General features: G+C 58.0%; 1 protein-coding gene across 4 annotated transcripts in view; it reads left to right on the top strand.

Annotated features, from left to right (window-relative positions):
- The window catches only part of CUNH1orf226 (chromosome unknown C1orf226 homolog), a 260,479-nt gene extending 253,266 nt beyond the window's left edge, over window positions 1-7,213 (top strand). For all 4 annotated transcript variants that reach the window (XM_045086554.1, XM_004751409.3, XM_013055532.2 and 1 more), the window contains 2 exons: window positions 2,763-3,054; window positions 3,793-7,213. In XM_045086554.1, coding sequence (XP_044942489.1) covers window positions 2,763-3,054; window positions 3,793-4,267 — 767 coding nt within the window. In that variant the 3' untranslated portion in view covers window positions 4,268-7,213. The remainder of the gene's footprint in view (window positions 1-2,762; window positions 3,055-3,792) is intronic.
- The last annotated feature ends 5,909 nt before the right edge of the window (window positions 7,214-13,122 follow it).

Genomic DNA, 13,122 nt, shown 5'->3' with positions numbered 1-13,122 from the left:
CCACCTGCTTTCCGAGCCCCTTTCTCGGACAGGTAAGAGACCGTCTTTCTGATGGACGACGTACGTCACAGATACTTGGCTCTGCTCGGACATGTGCATGTGGGGGTATTGTGGGGTGGGCCACCAGGTTGGGCAATCATCGTTTCTCTTTCCATCATCATCATTACGTTCTGAACCACCCCGCATCTAATCTGGGGGGAGGGACGGAGTGTGGGGGTCGTTAGTGCCATCAGCAGGAAAGGTGCTCATGGCACACCCGAGGGTGTGGAAGCAAAAGATGCCCCCGCCAGAGCCCCACATCCACGAGCAGACCGCTTGTTCCCAGGCTGACCTCTGCAGAGGAGGTTATGAGTGACTTCTGTAAATGGTAAAGCCTCGGGAACAGCTTCTCTACACCGTCTGCCCGTAATGTGGTCAGGTTTTAAGGATTCCTCTCAAAAGCCCATTCGATTAAGCCAAACTTACGAAATGGCCAACTCTTGTGCCAGGCCCTATGCCAAGTGCTCCAGAAAGTTTAAAAAAAAAAAATCACTGGGGATACAGCGTCTCCTCCAGGAGCTCCCCACTTGGTTTTCAAAACCAGGTGCGTTGGCCAGAAAGACACAGGGAATTGCAAAGAGTACATAGGACAGGTTTTCTTTAAACTACTGAAGAATTCAGCGTAGACATTTGGGAAGGTAGCGAGTGAGAAGTGCGGGAAATCTACAATGGGGCGTGATCCTGTAGTTGCTTCTTAGGAAGTTTTTCAGATAAGAGGAGCTCACAGTTCCCGAGTCACTTGGGGTTTGTTTGGGTTACTTACACTCGCAGAAATGAGCAGGTCTGCTCTGTACATTCACCCGACACCAGTAAGGAGACCGGCTCAGATCTATCAGAGTCAGGAAGTGGCAGGGGTGGGAGGGGGGGTGTGCCTTCCCCAGCCAACCTCTTTTGGACACTTGCCCCGGTTTCACGGTGGCCCAAATACACTTGCTGGTTTGGAGGGAAATAGTCAAATGCTTTCATGGCCAAGGGCTTCCTGGCAAGTCCACAGATTTTACGATTAAAGAAAAGCTAGGATGCAGGACACGATAGGGAAAGCACGCAGAAGTGGGTGATGGTGTGGCGAGATAATGCTCTTCGTAGAGTCACAGGAGCTGATGACCCCATTGGGGGCTGGGCTGGAAGTCCTGCTGGTGCGGTGTGGCCACACCTGGAGCTCAGGCCACCTCACCCAGTCAGCTCTGTGCCCCAGACCCCGGGGTGGTTCTACCCCAGTTCCCTAGCACGGGCCCCACTGTGGTGCCTTCCCTGTGTGCAGCAGACGCATAGACCTGGGAGTGGGGTTTGTCTGCTCTGCCCCCTGCAGCTTCCTGCTGCCGCCCAAAGACCTTTACAGGAGGGCTTCTCTAGCTCGGGTGCAGAAGGGGTATGTCTGCTGAAACCGCAGTAAAGGGAGATGCACCCCCGGGCCAGGGACTCAGCAGTGCAGGGCAGGGAGAGCTACTTGATGGCAAGTTCAACAGAAGCAGCAGCACACCCCAACCTCACTTACTCTTGGGAAGGCTCCGCGTGCGTAGGCACTTGGAGGTGGAGACCAAGAACAGAGTCTGTGCTCAAGTGTTACCTCTTCTTCCCCCAGATCGGCAGAGTATCTAGAGTACCTGGTAGGGACAGAAACCTCACGTGTGCCTCCAAGGCCCCAAAGAATGGATCTGTCTTTGGAGGACAGAGCTTGACTTCCCGGTGGGGGAGGACACCCTGAAACAAGCGTGTGGACGGTGTGGCTTAAAGCCCCAAGCACCATTCATTCCAGTGACAACCCTTAGAGCTATGATCTTGACCTCTGTGGTTCTCCCATCTGCAGAATGGGTCTGGCAGTTCGAGGGATTTATTGAGCACCTTCTGTATACCCGACCAGGCTAGCTGTTAGGGATACAAGACGTGGCCTTGTTCACAGCCTGGTGGCTCTACCTGCCGCCCTTGGAGTTAGTCCTTCAGACCGAAGTTGGGGAGAGAAGGGCCGCCTGTGAGGCTGCTCGTCCGTGACACCAGGCCACGGGAAGTCCGTGGAGAGGGCGAGAACCGAGGAGTTCTCATTCAGCCCCTCTGGTCATGGCCCTGTGACCTCAGGTCCAGAAGACAGTCCTTCGTGTCCATAAGTAGGATTCCTCCCATGGCCCAGCTCGCTGGCTGGTCGTGAGGCTGCGGTCAGGCTCCTCCTGCTCCGCTGGGTGTCGAGGCTTCGACGTGAGCCGGTCCGGAGCCCCCACCCGGCGTCTCTCGGCATGCAGCCGCCCATGCTCCCACGTTCCTCTTCAGGAGACAGGGAGCCTGTTTTCCCACAGAGAAAATGTGCCCCACGGGCGGCCTTCAGCGGGGAGCTTCCCACGCGAGCCTCCACCAGCTTCGGCCCCTGTGCCGGCGTCCGCTCAGCTGTGTTCACAGTGACAGAAAATACCATAGTTCATTTCTTCGTCATTTTTTCTTCAGAGGGCTCGGTGGCCCCAAGGTCAGGGGTCAAGCCAGGAGTCAAGGAGGCAGGTGTAAAGGGATAAATTGGGGGGAAGTGGTAGGTTTAAGGCTGGAGCTCGTCACCAATGGGCCGGGCAGGGTGGAGCTGGAAGGGCTCGTCCCACGTCCCATCTGGAAAACCCACACTGCGGGTTCTCCCCCGAGTGTTTCCAGAGCCCAGGGCAGTGACAGCTGTGGGTGTGGTGTGTGGGCAAGAGGCCGAGCGACCCGTCCCCGCTCACCCCAGCCCTCTTCCCCTCTGTTTGCAGTGGACCACGGCATGTTCGAGAACGTGAACGCTGCCCACGCCCCGAAGCTGCAGCCCAGCTGCTCCTTCCCCCACCTGTCCCGGCTGGCGGCCCCCAGCTCGGCCGCCCCGGGGTCGGGGGTCTGGGTGGGCAGCAGTCAGCACCTCAAGAACCTGGGCAGAGCCGTGGGGGCCAAAGTCAACGACTTCCTGCGGAGAAAGGAGCCCTCGAGTCTGGACGGTGCAGGTGCCATGGAGATTAATAGGACTGCGGGGGCCCGGCTGGCCGGCGGGGTTCCGGGCGAGGAGGCCAGGTGAGTGCGGTTGGGGGGGCCGGCAGCACTCCAGACTGACCCGGGGCCTCCAGAGAGCAGCTCTGAGCCGGGGACATGAGCTCGCCCTGCAGAGGACAGAGCTGGGCTTGTCCTGGTTGTTGGCTGCCCTGGGGTCACTATGGCTGAAGTTTAGCAAGCACCTGTCAGGCGTGCACAAGCGCCAGGCCCCACGCTCCCCTAAACCCTGAAGCAGCCCAGATGGTTTCCATCTTGCACAGAACCAGGTTCAGAGGGGTGAGGTTATGGAGTCAGTAGCAGCACAGCTGGATTCGAACCCCAGCATTGCCCGAAGCTCCCGGGGTGGATGCTAACACCCAGCCACAGCTTCGAGCCGCTGCTCTGCCGCTGGTAGGGGAGGAACGTGGGTGTCCCTGGGACCCACCAGGGCAGGGGAGGGAAAAGCCTGCTGGGGTCACCAGGTCCCTGCCAGGCCTTGTTTTCCACACCGGCTATGCTCCTCAGCAGGCAGCGTCCCCCGTAGGGCTCATGGCAAAGCTCTGATGTGACACAGCTCGCCGGTGGTCCCAACGGCAACACGTAGCTGCTGTCAGCGCTGGGCAGGGGGTCACCAGGGAAAAGCCAGCGGTGCTCCAACTGCCACAACCCACAGAGCAAACCGAGCAGGGGTGCGCTTGCTGGGTGGGCGAGCCATCGTGCGGTGGGAGCCGGGGTCTCACCACCCTCAGAGCGCCCGGGGCTGTTGTCATTGACCCCCAGGTCGGCCCTGCCAGATGCATTCCCTCGGCTGGATCCTCCGCCTCCCATCACCAGGAAGCGAACCCCCCGGGCCCTGAAGACGACGCAGGACATGCTGATTTCGTCACAGCCCGTCCTGAGCAGCCTGGAGTACGGGACAGAGCTGTCTCCCGGGCAGCCCCAGGACCCCCTTCCCACTGCTCCACCCGAAGCCCCCCTGGAAGTGGTGGACAAGGGCGAGGCTCTGCCCAATGGAGAGGTTTCCGTGTCCGTGCCTGACCTGATTCACCAGGACGGCCAAGACGAACCCAAGCCGAAGATGACTGAGTGCCGAAGGGCCTCCTCCCCGGGCCTCCTGGAGAGGAACGGCCTCAAACTCAGCCTGAGCCGCCCCGACCTGGCCGAGCCGCTGGAGGACGGCAGCTCCCCTCCTCGGGCACGGACCTCCAGCCTTGACAATGAGGGCCCGCACCCAGACCTGCTCTCCTTTGAGTAGGGCCTCTTCTTCCTGCCAAGCACCCCCTTCCCCTCGTCCATCTCTTTCCCTGGTCCCCTAGCCCCCGACCCCGGCTCTGTGTGCCCTTGGCTCCCTGGGGCAGAGATCAGCAGAGAGCTGGTCCCCCCTGTGTGGGCTGTGCAAGGGCCAAGAGTCCCTCAGTTGTCCTTGTCAAAGGCTCATTTTCTGTAAACCTGAGGACAGGTCCTCTGGGTGCCGGCCACAGCCCCGGGCTGTTGGAGCACCTCTACTCCCGCGCCGCCCTGACTTCCCGCTGTGCCCCTGCCCCTCTCCTTCCACGGTCTGGTTCCCCTCTCCGGCCTCGGCTGAGGGGATCTGGCTGGGTGCGAAGCGAAGGGTTTGGCCGAGGGTGCGGCCCTGAGTGCCGCCCAGCCTCCGTTCCGCCCGGTCCTCAGACCGCGGAGGCCCCAGGTGGTTGCCTCGCGTCTGGCCTTTGGGTACGGGCCAGAGGAGACACCAGGCCTGAGACCCGGAGGCAGCCTGGTCGCCGGCAGTTCTCAGGGTGTTTCCCATCTGGCCAGTTGGGGAACACACCAAGCCCCCCAGGATGGGGCCCAGAGCCAGGCACTGAGGAGGCCCTGGGGGAAAGGGGTACGACCTGGCACATGTGGGCGCCCGGTGCAGAAGGGGAGGCCGGGGCACCCTTGCTGCACGAGGACGGGGCTCGGTAGGCCCTGCAGAGGCAGCCAAGCGGGCCACCATCCTGCTTTGGGGGAGGGCCCGGGAACTTGGCGTCCAGGCAGCCGGCCCCAACAGAACCTGGGGCCGAAGTCGTGGAGAAGACAGGATGAGGCCAGGGCAGTCGCTGGGGGCTCAGAGCAGTTTTCAGGGACCACCCCATGGCCTGAAATGAGGCAGAGGTAAGGTCCGGGTATGGTAAGTGTCCGAGCTGGGGTGACAAACAGGAGACTGCGATGTGGCAGGAGCCCTGGGACAGGTTCCCTCTCACCAGGCAGGAGGTGTTTGCGCTCATGTTCAAATGGCCTGTGATTCCCGTCTCCCTCAAGCAGCCTCTGCCCTGCCTTCCACTGGCCCAGATGCCACATGGTCCTCTCTGCATCCCGGCCTTCGGGATCTATGTCTGGTTCATCCAGCACTAACCGGTGCCTGCCCTCCTGGGTTAACCCACTTTTATGTTCCTCTCTCCCACCAGGGACCCTGTCATGCTGTCTTCCTGTGGCCAGGAAACCCTGTCGGGGGGAGATCCCAACCCTGGGGGCCTTTGCAGCAAGAAGAGAACCTCCCTTTTGTTGAATAGGGTGGCCGGCTGCCTAGAGAAGCCTGGGGTGGCCCGTCCAGCCGTGGCAGCCGGTGGGCCTCCTGCTGCCGTCCCTTTTCTGTCCATTGTTCGGCTCCCCCTGCCCCCCAGCACTGCTCATGTTGTCCCATCACCCAGTTCCCGCTCCCCGCCCTCCCCACCTTTGTGACATCCAAGCAAACTCCTCTGGACCCAGGATCTGGGAGCCTGGTGGGAGGCGGCTCAGCAGGGTGCTGGCGGCCCTTCTGGTGTTCTTGCTTCTGGAGCCTCCTGCCCCCTCTCGCACCCCGTCTTCCGTTGCCCCAGAAAGCCGGGCTGCACCGTGTGCTCCTGGCAAAGCCTCAGCTCCCTTTCCCACGAGGGGCTCTGCAGGCCGGGTGCCGGGGGCAGGGCGGGTACTGAAGGTCTAGATCCTGCCGCCTTCCTCCAAGAACATCACTACGATATGATCTCTGACCCCGAGACTCAGAAGTTCTCGGGACTAGCGTTTGGAAGCCTGTGAGTTCTCCCAGAACAGCTTGCGGTTTTGCAGACAACACAGAGCTGGGGACCGGGTGGGGGGCGGGCAGAGAACCTAACGGCCTGTGCTGGGAGCTTCCATGCCAGAAGATCTGTTTGCTTTTCCGGTGGGAAACTCAGCAGAGCCTTGGCCCCTGGAGCTTCTGCCCCAGAGATCAGGGTGGCCCCCGCCAAGTGACAGGGTGGCCCCAGCCAAGTGACTCAGCGGCCCGACGTGCGGAGAGCTGGAGGGCCTGGGCTGGCTTAAGCACGCTGCTCTCCATGCCACACCCAGCCCCTGCTGAGGTCCGGCACCTCAGACTCAGGGTAGCCCAGGGATCCCGGGACGTCCCAAGACCATTGCCAGCCTAACGCTGGAGTTCCTCAGACTCATGTCTGGTGCCCAACGAGGACCGGCGGGACCCTGCTCCCATCGTTGGCGTCTCTATGATCTCCACCCAGGCCATCGACCTCCCACCAGGGGTGGGGAGGCGGTGAAGCCGCCATGTGGGGGAGGGGGGGCTCAAACCTGAAGTCCCAGCCTAGATGCGGCCGGTAATGCCTGGTGCTAGGGGCTGAGTGCTGCCCCCAGGCGGCAGCAGTGACAACTTCTAGTCCTCCTGAGGGCCTGGGCTCTGAGCAGCTTCCTGTGTCTGTCTCAACAGCCTGACCTCACTGTGGTCACAGTGTCCCCCCTACGCCCCGCCAAACACACCCTCATAGTGAGTCCAGCTTCTCACTATGGGCCACTTGGGTGGCCTGGTCGACGCAAGGGCAGGATAATGAGAAACAGCCTATCTTCTGAGCCTGCATAAGGGAGGTGGGGGCACAGTCTCTTCCCTCCCTGGTACCTACCCCCAGCCCCACTGTACTCCTAGTCGGCACCGAGCCTTCCCCTGATAAATCACAGGTGAGCTTCCAGAACCTGGCAGGAGAGTGACGCTCTCCCCTGCACAGAGAGACAGGTGTCTGTGTGACGTTATGTGGGCGATATGAAGACTAATGGGCATAGCTAGGCCCATCGGCTTTGAAAGAACAAAGAGCTTGGCCCCACTCTGGGAGAGGAACTTTACAGATCTGAGTATTTTCTAGAGATTTTATATTTATATTTGTAGTAGTGTTCTGGTAGAAGGAAAGTGCAGAATAAAACGATCTGATTTGGTTTCGTCCGTTGGCTTTGGTTTCTCTGGACTGAGGGGAAGTGGTCGATTTTCTCAAGGCTGGCTTGTTGGCGGGCGAGCACTGGCCTTTTGGGTTAGGAGCCCCGGCTGCTGAGACAGAGGTTGAACCCTGAGGCTGGTGGGCACTGTCTGCTGACCTCCCACCAGAGGCCCTCGGGGGAAGTGATCTCAGGTTTCCCCCTCCATGAGTCCCCCTAACTGGCTGGCCACTAAGCATCCCTCTTCCAACCTGACCATCATGTGGCTGTTGGAGGGGCGACATGACGGAGGCAATTGGACCCCTGGATTGTCCTCTAGGCCATGACTTACCTGGGGCACAGCCCTCTTCCCCGGAGGAGGGGACAGGGCTGTGCCTGTGCACACGGACCTCCTGCAGAGGGGCCAGAGCTGCTGGCTGAGGTACCTCCCCACCCTGGAGCAACGTTGACGCTCGATTACTGGTGGGAGCCTTGCTGCTCCGAGGCCAGTGTCGGGCCCTGGGACCCGGAGGCCTCACACAGCCGAGAGAGGGCCGGGCCTCTAACTGCCTGAAAAGGCAGGAAATGGAGAATGGATGGGAGTGGGGCAGGAAAAGGGGCCTTTCTTCTGTTCACAGTAGCCATACACCTTTTTAAAGGGGGCCCGGCTCTGTCCTTTGCTGGGTGAGAAGGGTGGGTTCTACAGCTCAGCACGTGGGGTCCCAGGCTCCACATCCGAAACGCTTCGGGCAGGAGGCCCCCAGCCTTTTCTGCATTGAGTTCCACTCAGTGTCTCAGAGGATGAAGAAGACAATGGTCCTGAAGGCCGTGCTGCTTGCTTCCACCCAGCGGGGCACGGCGCATTGTTCTGGAAAGGCGGCAGAAACACAGACACCAACCCCACACATTCCCCGCATGGTGAATGGTCCAGGTGAGGGGAGCATTGAAATCACAATAGCAACTTTTCTCTAGGTCCAAGCCCTAGCAACTATACCCCAGGTAACATCTCCGACTGACGGCTCCCCGGGTGGGCTTCTGCGGGCATTCAGGTGTGAAATACACCTTTCCCATGCCTTTCTTTTCCACTGTGATGCAAAGTAGGTATTTGGGGCGAAGATCAAAGAGGGGATATTGTAGCAAAACGGTTCTTTGCAAGTGTAGAAACGGCTGTGCCTGTCACTCTTCATGCGGTGCTCCAGGCTGAGCTGATGGTCTAGAAAGCTGGGTGCAAAGATGGATTTGTTCATAAAACCTATCCAAGCCCCTCCAGGAGCCCAGTACTGTCTGGTGCGCAGCGGTAACCTAGTGGGAAAGGGCTACCTCATTCTCTCCATTTCAGGAAGGGGTGAGGACACCGCAGAACCCTCACTCCTGGGACAGGCTATGTTAGCAGGGTACCAAAACGCAGCAGAAGCATCGAAGGAGGGCAGTGAATTTCAGCTGGTCGTGTCCTTCCCTCTGAGCTCAACCTTCCAGTAACTGCTGAAGAAAACCAACAAAGCAGAGGTCATCAAGAAACCCACTTCATTCCTGAGGGCCGCGCACGGGCTGCTGGGAGCCCAGCTGGTATTTGGAATTAATGGAACCCGAGAATCCGGGACGGCTCCCCAGACTCCGCTCCCAGCTCTGAGATTGCCTCCTGGTTCAGTTTGCTCTCAGGCTTTGGAATTCCTTTCAGGTCAGGGAATCCTGGGAGTGCTCTAGAATGCTCTGTGGTTGGACTCCGTGTCCTGTCCAGCTGGCGGCCGCAGATGACTCGGCAATGGTTTATCTTTGAGATTCGGTCCCCCGTGGTCCCCTGGGCTTCACTCTGCCAGCAGCATGTGGGGTGCCCCCACGCAGAGCCCCCGGCTGGGCTCCCCTGGGAGCGGGAACAAGTAATTAAGTCTGCACAAAGAAATTCAGCCCCGGGAGATGACTCCCCGCTCCCCCCACCCCCAGACAGTGTCCTACGTGCAGATGGCCTTTCACATTTCCATCTCTCCCACGGCAATGCACTCGGGAAACTTTAATTTAGGTTGTTCAGGGAGAGCATCTCTGAGCGCTTTGCCCCCGCACCGTGCCCTTCTCCCCGCTGGCCCTCGCGCTGGGACACGTCGTGAGAGCCCAGAGTCCCCGGCACGGACTAATGAGAAAATTCCTCCGTGTTGGGTATCTAGGGCTCGTCCCTCCTGGGACACAAATCCTCTTTGTGTCCAGCTTATCTCCAGCTGCTGCCATGATAAATGGTCCGAGTGGAGGGAGCCCAGGCTGGCCCTGTCCCGCGGGACAAATCCCCTGGTTGCTGCCCCCACGGCCCCGGAAGCCAGCTTGAGGGAGCGTTGAAAGACGCGCTGGGGCGCAGCGGGCTGCTTTCTCTCTCACGGGAGGTGCCTGCGGACTGTGTCTGTTGCAGACTGGGAAGCACAGCCAGCATTTTCTCCTTGGAAACAGCCAGAAAGGGGGAAAAAGAACCAAAATGGAAAAGCAACTCCACCCCCAACAAACCGCACTGGTCTGGTTTGGTTTTTACCATTTAACGAGTTGGCCATGGTCGGGCCGTTTGCTAGCTTCTTCCTTAAGGCACCATCCAAGTTGACCACCTATTCTCTCTGGGTTCCCATGGGTTCCCCAACTCCTGTCAGCCTGGTGGTTAGGCCCCGGGGAGGGTCCGGCCGGCTTCTAGGGCTAACTCTCGGCCTGTGGCTCCGTGGGCCTGGTTCAGGGTGGTCCAGGTCACCGGGAGACGGGTGGAGGAGCAGCCTGGACCTGGGAGATGGGGGGACAGGAGCCCCGTGGGTGCTGTGAGCGGCTCCCCGCTTCAGCCAGCATCTGAGCTCCGTCTGCATCCTGAGCGCCCGGGGGACAGAGCCAGGCGCCGGACGGAAGCGCTCGGAGCGAGTCTGGATCACTCATCTCCTCGTACTACCTTTCGGGCCTTCTCCGGCAGCCGGTAAATTCCGCTCCTGGCCGCCCTCCTTGCTCTCCTGAAGTCCTGGGTTCTCTCTGCCCAGAACCGCAAAGACAGCCTTTGCGGCAGACCCGGAGAGTGTTCGATAGCCCGGGGCAAGGAAGGACATTCTCGGGGAGCTGGTCTTCTGGACAGGGGCGGAGGCCGTCTGGGAAGTGACACCCCCTCCCCGTAATAGGCGGGGTTGGCAGCCCCGCCCATGCCTCACCCCAAGACCTTGCTCGTCACCCAGGGGGGCTGTGGGTGACGTACACCGTGAGGAGGCGGAGGCCTTCGGTGAACGGCGGCAAGAGGTGTGAGACGGGCTCTCTGCTCTCCAGAGCACGCCCAGCCCGCCGGCTTCCTCTCCTGCTGTGGCCGCTGTGCCTCAGGACCTGCCCCCGACGTGCTTGTGCTCAAGGCTGTCCTGCCTGCCTTTCTCTCTCCTCGGACCGTGCCAGGCTGTCCTAATGAATCCTTCCCATTCCAGCTCAGGCCTCCCTTGCTCCGGGGGTCCTTCCCAGATGCCACCCCCCGGCCATGCGGTCTTCCTCCTGGCGCTTGTGGCATGATGTGGAAAACAGCTGCCTCCTCGTCTGTCCCCCGGGCCCTGAGCCCTAGGGTGGGGGAGGGGGGCGTGCCCTGTTCATCTCCAAGGCCTCAGCCCGCAGCACAGGGCCTGGCCCAGCTCAGGAGCTAGTAAAGATGTGCTGGGAACTGAAGTCCAAGAACTTCTCCTTTATTTGGAGAAATTTTATAAATATGTCCCATAGACACAGTCAGGTGCTAAATGGTGTGGAACAGACCAGACAGGGTTTTCACTGAGGTCTGGAGCAGACCAGCCCCTTCCTCGGGGCCTCTGCCCGCCCGCGGTCTCTGCACCCGATCTCAGACTTCAGAGGATGGAGAATGATTAATGGGCCGGGGCGTAGGTCCTTTATCTCCCACCGGAGCCTCCAGTTCCCTGGACAGGTGGGTGCCCCCTCGCCCCGGAGCCAGCAGAAGCCGGCACTCATGTCATGTCCCGCCTCAGGTAGGAAGGGTCTCTCTTCAACGCCAGGCTCCCCACCCACCTCCGGCTGCTGCTTCTCCAACACGGTCCAATACTGGACTTCCACATTCTACCACTTGGGGCTCTGCTATTAATTGGTGCTTTATTCTTTTTATAAAGATTCTATTTATTTATTAGAGAGAGCACAAGCAGGGGGAGTGTCAGGCAGAGGGAGAAACAGGTTCCCCACTGAGCAGGGAGCCCGATGCGGGGTCCCAAGACCCATGATCCCAGGATCGTGACCTGAGCCGAAGGCAGAGGCTTAACCCACTGAACCCACTGAGTTAACCCACTTCACCACTGAGGCTTAACCCACCCATCCGGGTGCCCAGTTGGTGCTTTATTATTATACTTCTGAAGCTCCTGTGTATTGCAGGAATTTGTGCTAATCTGTTTACCTTCATTACCTCATTTGTCGTTCTCAGTCAGCCTGTAAAGAAAGTCCTGAGAAGCCCATTTTTCAGATACAGTCGGTCTCTTACTGCCTTCTGAGGTATTTTTACACGCAATCGCATTAAAGCTCACATCCCGTGACACAGTTATTTCAGCCCATTTTGTAGATGGGGACACTGAGGTTGAGGCAGTGACAAAGCAGAGCCTGAATCTTAAAGACACATAAAGGACAGGGCAGGACCTGGAGGCCTGGGTCTCCAGACGGGAGGGGCAGGTGTCTGCTCTGCTCTTCTCTGTCTCCTTCACACCAGCCTAAGAAAAACCCTCAGGAAGTGGTCGTGGCCCAGAAATGATGAAGGCAATTTTACTAAACACCAAAGATTCGTGCAGGATAAGAGCTGAGGGACCCATTCGCCGAACTCACTCATTTTACAGAAGAGGAAAGACCAAAAGCTGCATTTTTTTCCAAGTTCTCCTGTGCTGGCATGGTCTCCAGCTCCCCACCGTGCCCTGTGCGGTGAGACCTGTTACCCCGTTTTCCAGGGGAGGCTGACCAGAGGCTAATTGAGTTTCAGCAACTCGCCCAAAGACACTCTACCAGGAAGCGACAGAGCAGACCTGCTGCCTCTTGAAAGTGTTCGTTCATAAGGGTTTGGGGTAGAAATCTGTCTTGGGTTTGCAAGAATTTCAGCCCCAAGCAAGGGTGGCAGTCCAACTTCGACTGCCTTTCAAATTGCAAACTGAAGAGAAGTCTGGCTTATACACTAATCCTGTTATCGACGCTGGAAATTAAACATTCAAATGTGAGGTATTATTCCAAGGAATGGTTCGGGTTGGAAGAGCTACCAGGGTTCCTCACTGTGGTGGTGGTGTCGTTTACACACACACACACACACACACACTTGTTTTCTTGGTTATTGTATGACCTCTCGTGGCTTACTTTAGGCATTGCAGTTTCTGGTAAGAATTTTTGCAAAAAGCAGCTTTGTCATATTCCTAAGATCATGTCCTAAGGTCAACGAATAGTATGTGGGGAAGAAAAGAAAAGAGATGACCCGTCCTAAGAATTTCAGTAGCAGAGAGAAAATAGATGGGGGTGCTGGGGAGGACAGGAAATGAAAATTTCCAGAAGTCCAGAAAAGTTAAAACTTAAAGAGAAAATACAAAAAGGAGAGAGAGAGAAGAACTTCACATAAAAGAAATAGATTAAGATGATCATAATCGAAAAAGATATGTACCTAAAAGTATAACATTAACATTGTTAAAACAGGAATGGCAGAGCTACGGGGACAAGTCTGTACACCAACTATGGTAACTAGAAAGCGAAACTCTATTATATCCTGTGTTAACACGAGACACTTATTTCTCTGTGATAGGTCATATAGGTGAAAAATCTATAAAAATATTTTTTACATGATTTGTAATCTTAAATACATGGGGTGGGCCTTGAGAATGAACTTTAAAATGAATAGAACAATTCTCAAATGAAATATTCACAGGATGTCCACCAAGAAAGCCTCAGAAGTCATGTCAAACCATGTCTTCTAATTATAACGCTCTACGGTTT

The sequence above is a fragment of the Mustela putorius genome, unplaced genomic scaffold, assembly GCF_011764305.1.
Source record: "Mustela putorius furo isolate JIRA1106 unplaced genomic scaffold, ASM1176430v1.1 tig00000997_pilon_pilon_pilon, whole genome shotgun sequence".
NCBI classification, from domain to species: domain Eukaryota; kingdom Metazoa; phylum Chordata; class Mammalia; order Carnivora; family Mustelidae; genus Mustela; species Mustela putorius.
This window is presented reverse-complemented; position numbering and strand designations above follow the sequence as displayed.